Source organism: Doryrhamphus excisus, linkage group LG23 (genome assembly GCF_037039965.1).
Source record: "Doryrhamphus excisus strain RoL-2023G ecotype Guam linkage group LG23, RoL_Dexc_Guam_v1.1, whole genome shotgun sequence".
In the NCBI taxonomy this organism is placed as follows: Eukaryota; Metazoa; Chordata; class Actinopteri; order Syngnathiformes; family Syngnathidae; genus Doryrhamphus; species Doryrhamphus excisus.
The window spans coordinates 5,888,386-5,905,209 of NC_136379.1; the positions used below are offsets into that span (position 1 = coordinate 5,888,386).

General features: G+C 39.6%; 1 protein-coding gene and 1 long non-coding RNA gene across 4 annotated transcripts in view; one reads left to right on the forward strand and one right to left on the reverse strand.

The window, feature by feature from the left end:
* The window catches only part of LOC131107832 (uncharacterized), a 204,444-nt gene extending 198,308 nt beyond the window's left edge, over positions 1-6,136 (forward strand). Inside the window, exon 6 of the long non-coding RNA XR_009120347.2 lies at positions 5,361-6,136. This is a non-coding gene — a long non-coding RNA (uncharacterized LOC131107832). The remainder of the gene's footprint in view (positions 1-5,360) is intronic.
* Positions 1-16,824, reverse strand: part of LOC131107771 (teneurin-3) — a 224,286-nt gene that overhangs the window by 108,361 nt on the left and 99,101 nt on the right. For all 3 annotated transcript variants that reach the window (XM_058058074.2, XM_058058067.2, XM_058058100.2), the window contains one exon: positions 3,271-3,509. In XM_058058074.2, the coding sequence (XP_057914057.2) occupies positions 3,271-3,509 (239 nt within the window). The remainder of the gene's footprint in view (positions 1-3,270; positions 3,510-16,824) is intronic.

A 16,824-nucleotide genomic window follows, 5' to 3' on the forward strand; every position in this document is an offset into this window, starting at 1 on the left:
ACAACTAAGACATAATTGCTGTAATTACATTGTTATGCCAATATTTGTATTTTGTACAGTATTTATTATGTAGTATATATTATTGCTGTTTTATCTCATTATTATCCTTATTTCTCACCTTTTTAAATGTATTCCTTCCATATAGCACAACCTATATGGGTGTCATATCTTTAAACTCCTCTTTCATATATTTTTTTAACACCTTTTAAAATGTAAATGACAAAATGAAAGTAAATATATTTAAATGTTAATTATATAAGGTGGACTATTTGTTATAAGTAATAAATATGGAGAAGGGTTGGGATTTAAAAATAAGCTCCACTTCTTTTGACTCCTTGTCAGACATGTTGATGGGTGCAAATGTAACCTTAATGCATTCCTGAAACAAATAAACCATATCATATCATATTTTTAAAAATGTTAATAATAATGCACAGCCTCCTCACTTTGACTTTAGACGGGATTGAATAAGTAGACATTTCCCATAGGGGATAAAAAGGACTGCACAACAATAATACATATATTATCATTGTTAAAATAAGTGATACTGCCCGTATAGCTCAGTGTGAGTTTGCATTGAGTGGGAGAGCGAGAGAATAAAGATCACATTACTAACGTTCATGGGCAATTTACAGTCTGCATGTTTGCACCGTGGGAGGAAGAACATGCAGACTCGGCACCGACAGGCCCGAGCCTTTTAATGGTAATTAAATGCTAAATGTGCTGCCCGCATTTACAGCGTATAGAGCATTTCACCTCCCAGCTACTCAGAGAGTCATTTCACTGTGTTGTCTCATCATGCGGTGATCGGGACATATGTTGGCGAGCATAAAAAAAGAGAGAAAACAGCTCATTAACAGCAGTAAGAGCGGTTGGCGTAATCGTATCCTGGCTCAAGGACTTTATCGGGAATTGAGCCTGCGACAATTCTTAGAAATTGCGATTGGCTGGCGACCAGTCCAGGCTATACTCTGGAAGTAGACATATAGTCACATTTCTTTATTAACTGTACAGTGTTCCCTTGTTTATCGCGGGGATAGGTTCCCAAAATAGAATAGTTCCCAATAAGTGAAATCCGCTAAGTAGCCAACTTTATTTGTTTACAATTATTACCGTATTTTTTCCGGAGTATAAGTCGCACAAGGCCAAAAATGCATAATTAGGTTGAAAAAAAAACATACATAAGTCGCACTGGAGTATAAGTCGCATTTTTTGCGGGTAATTTATATTACAAACTACTTGACATTACATCATTCAGCTACAAGAAAAATAAACATGAACAGAAAAGGTGTCCAGTGTTTATGTAACATAAACAGTTTTTTCATTTAGAAGTCGCAGGAACAGCCAACCTATGAAAAAAGTGCAACTTATAGTCCGGAAAATACGATATATGTGTTTTAAGACTGTAAAACTCCTCACATACCTTTTATACACTATACGGGTAAGTTTTAATGATCAATTGATTCGGTTGGACACAAGAAATTATTAAATGATTCACACGTGTTCACTCCTCTGACTGTTTCTTGTCATGTCGCCATTCGGCTGTAGCGTTTTTGTATCCTTGTTAAAGCATACTGCTCCTGCCGCTGTTTGACAATTGCCAATCATCCAAAATCCTTATGCGAGGCATGAACAACTCTTTTCTGTGTGTTCTAAAGATATAAAAACAGATAAAAAGACGGTGCTAAAAGCCTTCTGAAAAAACTACTAAAGCACCAACAACACTCCATTTACACATTAATTCAGTTTATGGTAGACAAATGTTTCTATCACTGCAGGGTTTGTTAGCGCTAACAATCCTTCGTTTATTATGATGCAATCACGCCATACACGCCAAGCCATTCCATCGATGGCAACATAATGCCCCACTCCATTTCTGTCGGCATGGCTTGGGAATCTCCACATTTACACCAAGTCATGCCGGAGTAATGACTTGCCCCCAATGTGCTGCAAAGTTTCACCCTCTCTTCTTGCGAGCTGCAGCTCATCCTCCGTATATTTCAAGCTCAAAAAGATAAGGTTCTGGATCCTCATTTGTCCACAAGTAGCCCTCGGCGGCTCTCACAGAGTCTGCCATGATTAGTAGTTGCAAACAGACAAGCGCTTCTCTATGGCGCTGTTGTTGACACAAGTGGCCTTAGTTGCTTTTAATGGGCTTTGTGAAATCAATGCATTCAGGAAAGAACTTCTGGTAATGTTTAAAATTATAAAAATACGGCTAAATACTGTAGGTATTACATATTATCATGAATGTAACTGTTGGTCACATTGTGTGTTAATACTGGTACTGGTACCACTACTGCTTTGTATACAATAATACTAAAGTCAGTGATTCCAACTCTAATATAACACTGAAGTACCAATAAACCCATACAAATATTCAGTAAAAACATCACAAAAGGTATTTCAGCAATATTTTTATCATAGTATATTTTCTTATGCAACAATACTACACAAAGGAAACTCTGATATACTTTAAAGTAGTCAGCGTACGGCGTTTATAGCAGTATGGGTTCACTCCTGTATATGATATGAACTAAATATGATATAAAGTATGTTGCAATACAACACAACTACTACTGTTTTACAGTTTTCTGCATGTAAAACTGTAATTATTCACTATAAAATGTATTTTTCACCTTAATTTAATATTTTTGGCTGTCCAGAATAAATGAGTAGTGACTATTTACATTCCTATCTCAATATAATAATGATATAATATGATATAAACATAATACAATTATGAGTAATACATGTTGAGTGGACTTATTTTGACATGTGACATGATTTCCATTAAGCACATTGCTTGTATTTGTTATTTCGATATATAAAAGTACTGTAAAGTAGCAGTACGGGTTCACTCCTGTATATGATATGAAATAAATATGATATGAAGTATGTTGCAAGACAACACAACTACTACTGTTTTACAGTTTTCTGCATGTAAAACTGTAATTAGTCACTATCAAATGTATTTTTCACTTTCATTTAATATTTTTGGGTGTCCAGAATAAATGTAGTGACTATTTACATTCCTATCTCAATATAATAATATATAATATAACATGATATGGTATGTATATGAAACCATAAAACATTATTGGAGGTCCAAATAGGTGTGTCCCATGACATGCATTGTTAGCTCCCTCACGCTAACTGTTTTTCTATCATTGGAATTAACACAAAAGGGAAATATGTGTGCTCATATTTCACAAAATAATCGTGTCTGATGGGCAAAATTGTAGTTTTGTAGTTCAAACACTTCCTTACCGATGCAGTAGCAGAGAATGATGGACAGCACGACGGCGACGCCCACTGCGATCAAGGCGGTACACTTCCACGAGCAGTGCTTGGGCGACTTCTTAAACTTGAAAGCCCCCCTGGACAAGCTGCTGCGGGGCAAGGGCCGTGCCGGGGTCGAGTAAACCGTCCCGGTCGCCATAGTGTAGCCGGGGGCCGCCGCCCCAAAGAAGGGTGTGGATCCTGTGCCCGTCTTAAAGAGGAAGTGCCTGCCAAAAAAAAAAAGAAAATGGGGGCTTAGAAAAAAAAAACACTTTGAATGAGTGATGCTTTTAATAAGGACAAAACGCAAACTATCGCAGCGGTCGGTGCGCCATAAGGCAGATTGAGCGTAATAACGGTCCTAACACGCGCAGCAGGGTGGCGTGCACAAAAAAATACATCATAAAAACAATCGACTCCCAGTTGCTCACTTGACCTTTTACAACCAGGCCTTGGCTAATAGCCCATTATACCTGGGGTAATTAAGAGGCTTTAATCAAAGGCATTACGGAGTGATCGTCCTATTAACTTTTAAACCCCATGTGAAAAGCTCTTAAGTAAATGAATTAGGGCTTGTTGCCACTCTTGCCACGACTTACAGATTAATACCCCCGTGCCTGCCGGGCTCCGAGAGGACAGTTGAGGAAATTGGAGCCACTGACCATGCACTGTAAATGCTCCTCCGGCATGGAAGGAAGTGTACTGTACACTCAGCGAGGGCTTCATTAAGGAGCACTTTTTACCAGCCCGCACGACCCCATACATCACTGGGAATTCTGCCTGATTGGGTTCAGTTTGGATAATGTGCAGCTATTAAATTAACTTCATACGCTGGACGGAACTGGACGGAATTACACTGAGAGGAGCTTTCAATTATTTTGGCAGCTACTAGTATCACTACTGCTTTGTATACGATAATACTAAAGTCAGCGATTGCGACTCTAATATAACACTGCAATAGAAATAACACTGAAGTACCAATAAACCGATACAAATATTCAATAAAAAGGTATTTCAGCAAACATTTTTATCATAGTATATTTTCTTATGCAACAATACTACACAAAGGAAACTCTGATATACTTTAGAGTAGTCAGTGTACAGCTTTTATAGCAGTATGGGTTCACTCCTGTATATGATATGAAATAAATATGATATAAAGTATGTTGCAATATAACACAACTACTACTGTTTTACAGTTTTCTGCATTATTCACTATAAAATGTATTTTTCCACCTTAATTTTTTATTTTTGGGTGTCCAGAATAAACGAGTAGTGACTATTTACATTCCTATCTCAATATAATAATGATATAATATGATATAAACATAATACAATTATGAGTAATACATGTTGAGTGGACTTATTTTGACATGTGACATGATTTCCATTAAGCACATTGCTTGTATTTGTTATTTCGATATATAAAAGTAATAGGAGAGCGGAGACCAGGCACATTTCTATTGATTTTCTTTGGTGGGTATCATTTAAAATCAATAATGCTTGTACTGGAAACGACTAAAAGCTGAAATAATGAAAACATTAAAAAAAACAATACTGGCTTTCTGTATTAGGTAGGTAAAAAATACAATGAAATGAAATAAAATAATAATAAAGCTGGATCAGCATCTCTTGGATCGATGGAATTAATTTTAAAGTTTGAATTAAATTAAAATTAAATTATAATTTTTCTCGTCTATAAAACATCCCTGTAGTGTACTTCGCAACACCTTTAAAAAGGGTTAACACATAAAAAAAAAACAAAAACAAAAAAACAATGGCTTCACACTCAAACACAATCACACCTGAGGTGAAAGTTGATCTATATATAAAGAAACCGTTGTTCCGTTTAACAACAAGGTTAGCAGGAATAGTGCCTGCTTCCATGTGCAAACTTTCTCCAAGAAAAAGTTGACTGATGCAGAAAAAAATATTCTCCTTAAATATGGTCAGCATTGCGAAATAAAGCTTTTTGTTTCACACACCAAAAAAAAAAACTGCCCTATTTTCTGTCTGAGACTGTGTTTTTTTTTTGTATTTTTTTCACTATTGGGTTTTTTCTTTATGTCGTTATATAGAAGCCCGCCGGAGGGAGGAGGAAGAGGAGGAGGAAGAAGAGATGGTTTCCTTGGCAACTGCTAATTTATATCCACCAACAAACTGATAAAGCGCTATTTGCTCATCAATTATTTGTGCAGCAGCTGTGAAGTCTCTCTGTAAGTTTTCTAAAGGCTTTTTTTCCCCCATTTTAATCCGACAAGAATCTGCACTCAAGAAGCTTTAGAGCGGCTAATTAGGTGCGTAATCTAAATCCGGGCTGCTAAGGACTAAAAATCCACATGGTGACACTTTCAAACAGACATAGTGGAAGCTTTTTGGGCTGTTTAAGACGTTTATCTGCTGTAATTGTCTTTTTTTATTGAGAAAGTAGGGTGCATACTAAACCTTTAAGCAACCTGCCCGCCATATTTGGATAAGGAGGAGCCCTCCTCCCGTTGTTACCTCGTGTGATCAATGCTCCACGGAGAGAACAAATGTCACATTTTCCGACCGTCTGGCAAGCTGTCTGGCACAGACGGGGATTCCATTTAAAGGTTAGCATGTGTCACTCTCGGAATGACAATGCTCCTGATGAGAAGGAAGCGGGGCGGAGAAGTTGAGACGTCATCGAGTCAGGAAAGGCTTTGAATTGGGGTCGCAAACTGTATTATGTGGGAGTCGCACGCAAATAAAGTCGCTATGTGGGCAGGGAAGTGTAAGTGGATGCACTCGGATGCGCCTGGCTGAGACGTTTGTGTGTGTGTGTGCTATACTACGGAAAGTAAACTTGGGTGTACTTTGAGTAGTCGGCGTGCACGGCTATAGAATGAGTCAACACACAGCTATTATTGCCTAAAAAGCTGGCAGCACAAGTGAGAAGCGAGCAGAAACAAGCAGTCTGGGGCGGCATGAGTGCTGCCAGCAGGAATTCCAACACATGCTGTGACATTGAGAAGCAGAATCATCAGGTGATTATGTGCAGACAAACACATACAGTGGTTTGTACATATAAACACATTAATATCATCGAGTTGTCAAAATGTATTTATTGCAGTTAACTGGTTTCAAACCTAACAGTGATAAGTGAATTTCCGTATTTATAAATGGCATATTTTCATCCTTAAAAACATAGAAAAACTGTTTACATCCTTTTCAAGACATGAAATAACACCCGATAGTCACGTTTATACTCATATTACTTAATATCATCAAGTTGTAAAAATTCACTCATTTATTGCAGTTAACTGGTTTCAAACCTAACTGTGATAAGTGAATTTCCGCAAAGTATTTATAAGTATGATATGTTCATCCTTAAAAACATAGAAAAACTGTTTACGTCCTTCTCAAGACATGAAATAACACCTGATAGTCACGTTTCTACTCATATTACTTAATATCATCAAGTTGTAAAAATTCACTCATTTATTGCAGTTAACTGGTTTCAAACCTAACAGTGATAAGTGAATTTCCGCAAAGTATTTATAAGTATGATATGTTCATCCTTAAAAACATAGAAAAACTGTTTACGTCCTTCTCAAGACATGAAATAACACCCGATAGTCACGTTTATGCTCATATTACTTAATATCATCAAGTCGTCAAAATTCACTCATTTATTGCAGTTAACTGGTTTCAAACCTAACTGTGATAAGTGAATTTCCGCAAAATATTTATAAATGGGATATTTTCATTAAAAACATAGAAAAACTGTTTTCGTCCTTCTCAAGACATGAAATAACACCTGATAGTCACGTTTATACTCATATTACTTAATATCATCAAGTTGTAAAAATTCACTCATTTATTGCAGTTAACTGGTTTCAAACCTAACTGTGATAAGTGAATTTCCGCAAAGTACTTATAAATGGGATATTTTCATCCTTAAAAACATAGAAAAACTGTTTACGTCCTTCTCAAGACATGAAATAACACCCGATAGTCACGTTTATACTCATATTACTTAATATCATCAAGTTCTCAAAATTCACTCATTTATTGCAGTTAACTGGTTTCAAACCTAACTGTGATAAGTGAATTTCCGCAAAATATTTATAAATGGGATATTTTCATCCTTAAAAACAAAGAAAAACTGTTTACGTCCTTCTCAAGACATGAAATAACACCCGATAGTCACGTTTATACTCATATTAGCCAATATAACACACATAATAAAGCAAAATAAGACATAAATAAGACTCATGCTTCTGAGTGTTGCTGTAAATGTGTTCCGGTGGTACGGACAGGAAGTGACTTCCGGGGTTCAGAGTTGAGTTTTGGCTTGGCCGCAACAGTAGCCTGTGTTAGGGTTTATTGTGTTTGTTGTGAAGGCATTGAAATCTGCAGTTAAAACCAATGATCAAGTCAAGTGCATTACAGTGACATTACTGACACCTAGTGACCATTGTAGAATACTACATCATCTGAATGTCTTGTATTTTAGTTCATTTAGCCATTTTTTTGGTTGAAAAAAAGCAAAACAAAGGCAAAAAATATACAAAATTTGCTGGAAAATTTGAATATTTTTCACAAATATACCACCATGAACTATTTAGGATGCACATGCATTAAAATTTCTCTGTGTAACCTCCTTCACGCAACACAAAGCGAAATGGCTTTTCACTTCCTGGTTCCTGCCGAGCATGTATTGCTATGGGAGAGATGCAGGCTGCCATCTCTGCCACCTTGTGGCCGTTTTTTATGCTGTTTTCCATTGTGGAGTTACATCATCACCTCTTGCGCAAAAAAAAATCACTTTGAAATAAACATGTCATAAATCAGCTGGGAGACCAGGGTTCAATTCCACCCTCGGCCATCTCTGTGTGGAGTTTGCATGTTCTCCCCGTGCATGCATGGGTTTTCTCCGGGTACTCCGGTTTCCTCCCACATTCCAAAACATTGTCCATATGTATGAATGTGAGTGTGAATGGTTGTTTGTCTATATGTGCCCTGTGATTGGCTGGCCCACCAGTGTGTATATGTACCCCGCCTCTCGCCCGAAGACAGCTGGGATAGGCTCCAGCACCCCCCGCGACCCTCGTGAGGAAAAGCGGTAGAAAACGAATGAATGAAAAAATCAGATTCCAACTGTGTCCCATGTTGGGATAAAAATTACAGTTGTTGTATACGAACATAAAAATGCGGCCTGTGTTCCGCACATAAATAAATCCACACAAATCTTGAATATTTCATGAACAAAACACCAAACAAGAATCCATACTTTCCCGGGTGAAATCAGTTCAAACTTGTCTGATGGTGTCAATCAAAACAGAGCGGTATTATTTGTGTATTAGTACTACGGCTGGTGTACTATGACTACAGACAGCAAGACACGGCAGGTTGCTAAATGTAGCGCTACAAATAGGATTGTACGCTCCGGCATCACATTCCTGCACTTCCCAGCCTTCAAAGTCATTCTGCTTTTTTTTTAGAGGTGGAAGTGTTTTTTTTTAAGCAAAGTGAAGATGAAATGCTGTCGGACACGATGAACAAACAGCAGTCGAGTGTAAACGTCCGTAGACGCCGCGTGACCGCCTGTAATTGATTAGCGCCAGTGTGATGCTACACGGCACATTACTATGCTAATCCCCGCCGGTGGAGGGGGCACGCAGACAGGCGCAAAAGTGAAAGAGCGCCAATGAATGGCGGCGCGTCCGCCCGGCTAGCTTTGCACGCTTGTCCGTCCCATTGAGGCGGCGGTGCCGGCGTGCGCGTCGGCCTCTCCTCTTGCGACGTCGCTTGACATCAGGGTGACATTTGGAGGACAAAAAGAAGAACAGCGAGAGGGTGGATTTGTACGCCGCTAAGCTCCACAGGAAGAGCGCTAGCAACAATACTAGCTTGGGAAGTCCGAATGTGTAAGCTGCATCTCTTAGCTAGCATTAGCATTAAGCTGTTTAAAATGAAACAACAGCTGTAATGCAGCGTCAGGGCATCTTCTTTTTAGCTGTTTACCAATCTTAGTGTGTTTTTTTGGTTTATAGTAATCCCTCATTTATCACTGTTTATTGGTTCCAGACTGTGATAAGTGAATTCTGCAGAGTAGGATTCAATATTCATCATTCATTCATTCATTCATTTTCTACTGCTTTTTTCTACCCAGGGTGTTCAGGGTACACCCTGGACTGGTGGCCAGCCAATCACAGGGCACATATAGACAAACAACCATTCACACTCACATTCATACCTATGGACAATTTGGAGTCGCTAATTAACCTAGCATGTTTTTGGAATGTGGGAGGAAACCCACGCATGCACGGGGAGAACATGCAAACTCCACACAGAGTTGGCCGAGGGTGGAATTGAACCCAGGTCTCCTAACTGTGAGGTCTGCGCGCTAACCACACGACCGTGCATCCCGGATTCAATATTAATAAATGTAATATTTTTAAAGACATTTTTATGACTTTCTTAATACAATTTTTACCATCATTAGAGCCCTGTAGACATGAAATAACACCCCTATATCCATCTTTATATCACATTATTATTGCACAGACTACAGGATCATTGCAGGAACACAAGAGACAGCCATGGCCTTTAACATTAGCAAACTAGCGAGCCTCCAAATTATTTACTGTACTCCAAACTCAAGAAACGATTTAAAACAGAGTGGGTAAGATGGACAAAGACGCCAAAAACTTACCACTTCCACACAAAATAGGAGGAGATCATATTTTCGCTCTATCATGCCAGACATTCAGGGGATTTTGGACATGCAAGCCAACAAGTTTCTATGTTTTCCATAACATAAATTCAATTTTATCTCTTCCAGCATTCACATGTTATCTCTATTGAACTCTTTTTTTTTGGTTTTGCCATGCTAACTCGGTGTTCTATCTATTTAATTCAGTTTGCTTTAATTGGATTCTGATTCTTCTGCGTGAAAATGAACCCAAACCAGATCACACCAGCCTGAGGCCTTATTGAACCTCAGCGAACTCCCCCAGGGAGCGCTCGAGTCGTGGGCTTTTCCTGACCTCCATTTGACCCAAAAACTCTGCTGCCGGAAGCACTGGCATACGTTAAGACCCAAAGTTAAGCAGAAAAAGTCCCAAACACTGGAAGTTCTTCCTGAAGGTGCCTTCTGGCTCAGGTTAAGTTCACTGGCAGTGCACTGCTATGCACTTTATAGGCATGACACCACCGGATTAGCCCGGTGCAGCTTTACTTAATAAAATAAAAGCTCATCTCTGGGTTGTAATGTCCTGTGATGGATGTTAGCGATACACCGGCTTCACTCCTGACTGCCGGGAAGTAGGAAATATATTTTATAGGCGATTAGGCTGAAAACAAATCTAATCTTCTCACTCGTCATCAAATTCCTGGTTGTGATAAACGCTAATCGTGTCAGAAATAATATAGATAAATGCCATTTTTGTAGTATTTCAAAAAGCGCTGTGATGATTATTGATACTAGGTGTCAATAATGTTATGTTGATGAGCCATGACAGGAAGTTAAAAAAAGGAACAATAACAAGGGACTTGACCAATGCTAACATGAGTTAATTGTCTTATTTTCTCTTATTATGTCTACTATATTACGTAATATATTCATTTTGCTGGAGCCTATCCCAGCTGTCTTCGGGCGAGAGGCAGGGTACACCCTGGACTGGTGGCCAGCCAATCACAGGGCACATATAGACAAACAACCATTCACACTCACATTCATACCTATGGACAATTTGGAGTCGCTACTTAACCTAGCATGTTTTTGGAATGTGGGAGGAAACCGGAGTACCCGGAGAAAACCCACGCATGCACGGGGAGAACATGCAAACTCCACACAGAGATGGCCGAGGGTGGAATTGAACCTAGCTTTGAGGTCTGCACGCTAACCACATGACCACTGTGCAGCCCTAGTCAAAACATAAAAACCTATTTATGACATTCTAAATATGTTTTTTTTTACATTATTAGAGACCTCCAGACATGAAATAGCACCCCTATATTCACTTTTACCCCAAGTAACAGTAGACATAATAAGAAAATATTGTGCTTGTGCTCATGTGTGTTGCTGTAAATGTGTTCCAAAGTTTGCCTAGGGTGGAATTGAACTCTGCGCGCTAACCATGCAGCCCTAAGCAATATATATTTATTATTATTTATTATAAATGCTATATAATTTATCTACAGTGATTAAAAATCTAAACTGCACATTATAACATTGCCGTATCATTTGCTTATGTTATATAGGAAGTACATAAATAATAAATATATTAGTGATTAATGTGAAACATGCAGTGTCTGAATTGTGGATTTTAATATGTGATGTATTCCAATGTATGCAATTTCAAAATAAAATGACACTATTACCATAAAACGAGTGTAAAGCTGACTATAGGGGTGTTATTTCATATCCAGAAGTCTCTAATAATATTAAAACCTATTTAGAAGGTTATAAACAGATTTTCTTACTACAAAAATCTTGTGAATTTCTAAATAAGGAATCCTACTTTGTGGAAATGGACTTATCATAGCACCAATTAACAAGAAATAATTGAGGGATTGCTGTACATTCATATGCAGTATAATAATTTCATCAGTGAATCAGGCAGCAACACACAAGCAGCCTCTGAAGAGAATCCTTAAGGGTACGGTGTCCACATCTACATGACCCTTTGACAAGGTGCTAACACACCAAACCTCATGTTGTCCCTCGCCTCCTCAAAATAAACTGGCATTTTTTATTTAATTTTTTTTGCCTTTCAGTGTAAAGGCAGTCCATGCTTCCGGCAGCAGCAGCAGATCCAAAGAAAAAGGAAAGTGAAATCACAAGAGGAATATATTTGGCACCGGAAGAAGCAGTCAAAATAACTTCAAAGCATCTTGAGGAGCACCACCCTGTCGACACCGACGACCACGTTGGCGGCAGACCAACTAGCAAACCTCACTTCTCTTCCAAAAGGCTACTTTGGCTCCTGCTCACATGACCTGCCCGTACTGCTGGAACGCTGTAAAGCTCAGGACGACTGACTCATGAATGGCACGGCCTTCCCACAAAGCCTTTCTTCCGATGCTTGGATCTTGGAGGCTATTTGGAGGGAAGAATTCCGCCAGGACGGGACGTAAATTCCAAGCGGCGAATGCAATGAGCATCGACGGAGCGGCTGTGGGTGGCTGAAAAGGCCTTCAAATGTCATCATGACTATTCAAGCCCAAGCAGAGACAAGGTGAGGAGAAGCTGTTGTCTACCTGACATGTATAGAAATGTTAATGATTTGCAATTAACATTGGTTAACTTCTTTTTACACTTGCGTGACAATTAAACATGCTATTTCTATGCTTTGCTATTTTAGATTTCTGAGCGGAATAGACCACGCAACCCATAACCTTTCCGTTTAGCCAAGTTAACCCCCACGACCCGACTATACTTAACACTACAACCCATTGAATGATGAAATATATTCTGTATTTATTTAACACTGCTGAAAACGAATGAAAACCAGAACATTTTCATCACTTTCTAAATTCTGACAGAAAAACCCAGCTAGGACTTGGAGTGAAAACAGATGAATAGTCTGCTTTTGTGCTTATGTGCTGTATATCTATTCGACTATTCTATTAGACTCCTGCAGCAACACCCTTCACAAACATGACTAACGCGCTGCGCTGCTATGCCAGGTTTCGCCGTAAAATATACAATGTGTCAACAAAAACCAAGTTGCTGTAAAAATGCAGTGCGTCCTATGATATTATCATGCACAAGCACCCTCTGAAGATGATATATGTGCTTGCTTGTCAAACTGAAAGGTCAATTACGGTCAGCGTGAAGCCAATTAAGATCTGTTTCTCCTTGCTAAGCACAAACCGGGACTTTACCACAAAGAAACAGATTTCCTTATGTGGGCAAACATTTCCATGAGTGATTTGAATGCTTCTCTTGTTTGTTTAAGCTGGTCCTAAATGCAAAATGGATTTGCTGCATGCTCGAAAACACAACGAGGCAGACTTCCAGCAAGCTGGCTGCTATCATCCATCTCAGAGAAGACCCAAAGAGATTAAAGAAGATGACTCCACTGGGTTGGGCCAAAGGCTGCAGGTAGGCCATCACCTTTTATTTAGTAGTTAGTGTGGGGGACAGATAACAAGACCAGATAAGTGGATCAGAGCCGGCCCGCAGGTGGAATGAAAAACGACAGGTTGAGAGAAGCGTAGCCAGGCGCCGGGTCATAAAAAGTCCTTCAAACACAATCATGAGCGTCCTGAGGTTTGCTTCTGAATCTCTCGGGGATCACAGGGGTTGGTTCCGCTCGGAATTAAAGAGATTTAAAGCGAGCTGACTGCTGGGGATTAAAGGTGCACTCACACGTGGCAATTCATACTTGACACCTAAAGTCACTGATCCCAGGTCTGGTGGAAGGGGGCGGGCCTTGGCGTGGCATGACTGATCATCATGCATGCACATGTACAACTTGGATGTATCATTGCATTAAAGCAATCACTCATTGCATTTGTGATAATAGAGATGGATAGACCAGAGCAGGAGGGGATAGAAAAGGAGAAAAAAGAAAACAGAGGGGGAGTGCAGAAACAGTACAAAGAGAGACACAGAATCAAACAGGACTGTATCAGCAAACGTCTATGATGGTTCTAAAAGACCACAATAAAGAGGACAACAGCCACAGTAGTATATCATTGCATTAAAGCAATCACTCATTGCATTCATGATAACAGAGATGGATAGACCAGAGCAGGAGGGTATAGAAAAGGAGAAAAAAGAAAACAGAGGGGGAGTGCAGCAACAAGAACAGTACAAAGAGAAATACAGAAGCAATCAGGACTGTATCAGCAAATGTCTATGATGGTTCTAAAATACCACAATGGAGAAGACAACAGCCACAGTAGTATACCATTGCATTAAAGCAATCACTCATTGCATTCATGATAATAGGGATGGATAGACCAGAGCATGAGGGGATAGAAAAGGAGAAAAAAATCACTCATTGCATACATTATAATAGAGATGGATAGACCGGAGCAGGAGGGGATAGAAAAGGAGAAAAAAGAAAACAGAGGGGGAGTGCTGAGACAAGAACAGTACAAAGAGAGACACAGGACTGTATCAGCAAATGTCTATGATGGTTCTAAAATACCACAATGGAGAGGACAACAGCCACAGTAGTATATCATTGCATTCATGATAATACAGATGGATAGACTGGAGCAGGAGGGGATAGAAAACGAGAAAAAAGAAAACAGAGGGGGAGTGCAGAGACAAGAACACTACGAAGAGAGACACATGACTGTATCAGCAAATGTCTATGATGGTTCTAAAAGACCACAATGGAGAGGACAACAGCCACAGTAGTATACCATTGCATTAAAGCAATCACTCATTGCATTCATGATAATAGGGATGGATAGACCAGAGCATGAGGGGATAGAAAAGGAGAAAAAAAATCACTCATTGCATACATTATAATAGAGATGGATAGACCGGAGCAGGAGGGGATAGAAAAGGAGAAAAAAGAAAACAGAGGGGGAGTGCTGAGACAAGAACAGTACAAAGAGAGACACAGGACTGTATCAGCAAATGTCTATGATGGTTATAAAATACCACAATGGAGAGGACAACAGCCACAGTAGTATATCATTGCATTCATGATAATACAGATGGATAGACTGGAGCAGGAGGGGATAGAAAACGAGAAAAAAGAAAACAGAGGGGGAGTGCAGAGACAAGAACACTACGAAGAGAGACACATGACTGTATCAGCAAATGTCTATGATGGTTCTAAAAGACCACAATGGACAGGACAACAGCCACAGTAGCATATCATTGCATTAAAGCAATCACTCATTGCATTCATGATAATAGGGATGGATAGACCAGAGCATGAGGGGATAGAAAAGGAGAAAAAAAATCACTCATTGCATACATTATAATAGAGATGGATAGACCGGAGCAGGAGGGGATAGAAAAGGAGAAAAAAGAAAACAGAGGGGGAGTGCTGAGACAAGAACAGTACAAAGAGAGACACAGGACTGTATCAGCAAATGTCTATGATGGTTATAAAATACCACAATGGAGAGGACAACAGCCACAGTAGTATATCATTGCATTCATGATAATACAGATGGATAGACTGGAGCAGGAGGGGATAGAAAACAAGAAAAAAGAAAACAGAGGGGGAGTGCAGAGACAAGAACAATACGAAGAGAGACACATGACTGTATCAGCAAATGTCTATGATGGTTCTAAAAGACCATAATGGAGAGGACAACAGCCACAGTAGTATATCATTGCATTCATGATAATAGAGATGGATAGAACGGAGCAGGAGGGGATAGAAAAGGGGGAAAAAAAAGAAAACAGAAGGGGAGTGCAGAGACAAGGACAGTACAAAGAGAGACACTGGACTGCATCAGTAAATGTCTATGATGGTTCTAAAAGACCATAATGGAGAGGACAACAGCCACAGTAGTATTACTGAAATGACACAGTCAAACCTATTAGTGCTAATAGTAGAAATTAAAGTATTAACCAATGATGACAATAACACACAACTCACATTATGTTTTTGTTGAAACGTGACTGATGGGTAAAGCTTGTGTTGCTTAAGGGCATCTCACCACTGCTTTTTAAGCAACATGACATCTATCTCTCCGATTTTTGCTGTGAAGTCTTCAAAGACTGTTTTGGGCATCTCATGCTGAATATATCCTAATCAGTAATCAGTGAACTAAGGCTATTTCCGTCAGGTAAATGAGTGCGCTGAACTGGCACAGCGTGATCAGCGATTAAATAAGTGAGTTTGTATGAATCCAACGAACGATATTGACAGTTTTGCGTGCTTTCGCACCCTCTTGCACAATTTTGAACTATTCCCACTTAAATCAAACTGCTACTGTGGCCAATTAGCACTTTTCGAAAGACCTGCACTTAATTCATTACCTCTAATTGTTGCAACGTTGTTAAGTGCATGCTTTATATTCAAGCAGTTTGACGGGAAATAGGGTTAGCAATTTGCCGTGCGGAGAGCTATTTGTTGCCTCAGCATAAGGAATACAAATCAATTCACGTCACAGTGGTACCTGAGGCCACCTGAGATGACCTCCTTCCCCTGCCTGATAAATACTCTGCAAAGCTTCTGCTTAGATTTCTCAAACTGTTTTTTTTTTTTTTTTGCTTGACATGTGCAATTATGTGGTGGAGCAGGTCTTCCCCTTTGCCCCCCTCCCGGTGCCGCCACCGTGTGTTCCCACCCACTGACAGCCACTCGATTTGGACTCCAGCAGGGTGATGGTGATTTATGCCTGGACTGATGATAGGTGTGCACATATTGTTTTGTCGATATTCCGAAGAGAAAGCTCAAGGTTATTGCGCACCCTCCCCACCCGTGAACACTCCATCACGCCGTCTTCCACCACCGCGGTCAACGCGGGTCTCATCTGATCCACATCAGGCGATGAAACTCGAAGTTCACAAACACCAGCCTGGCTTTGTGTTCTGAAGGCCGTTTGTGAGTCAGAATAGCGTGCTCACTTCATAACTCCGCATGT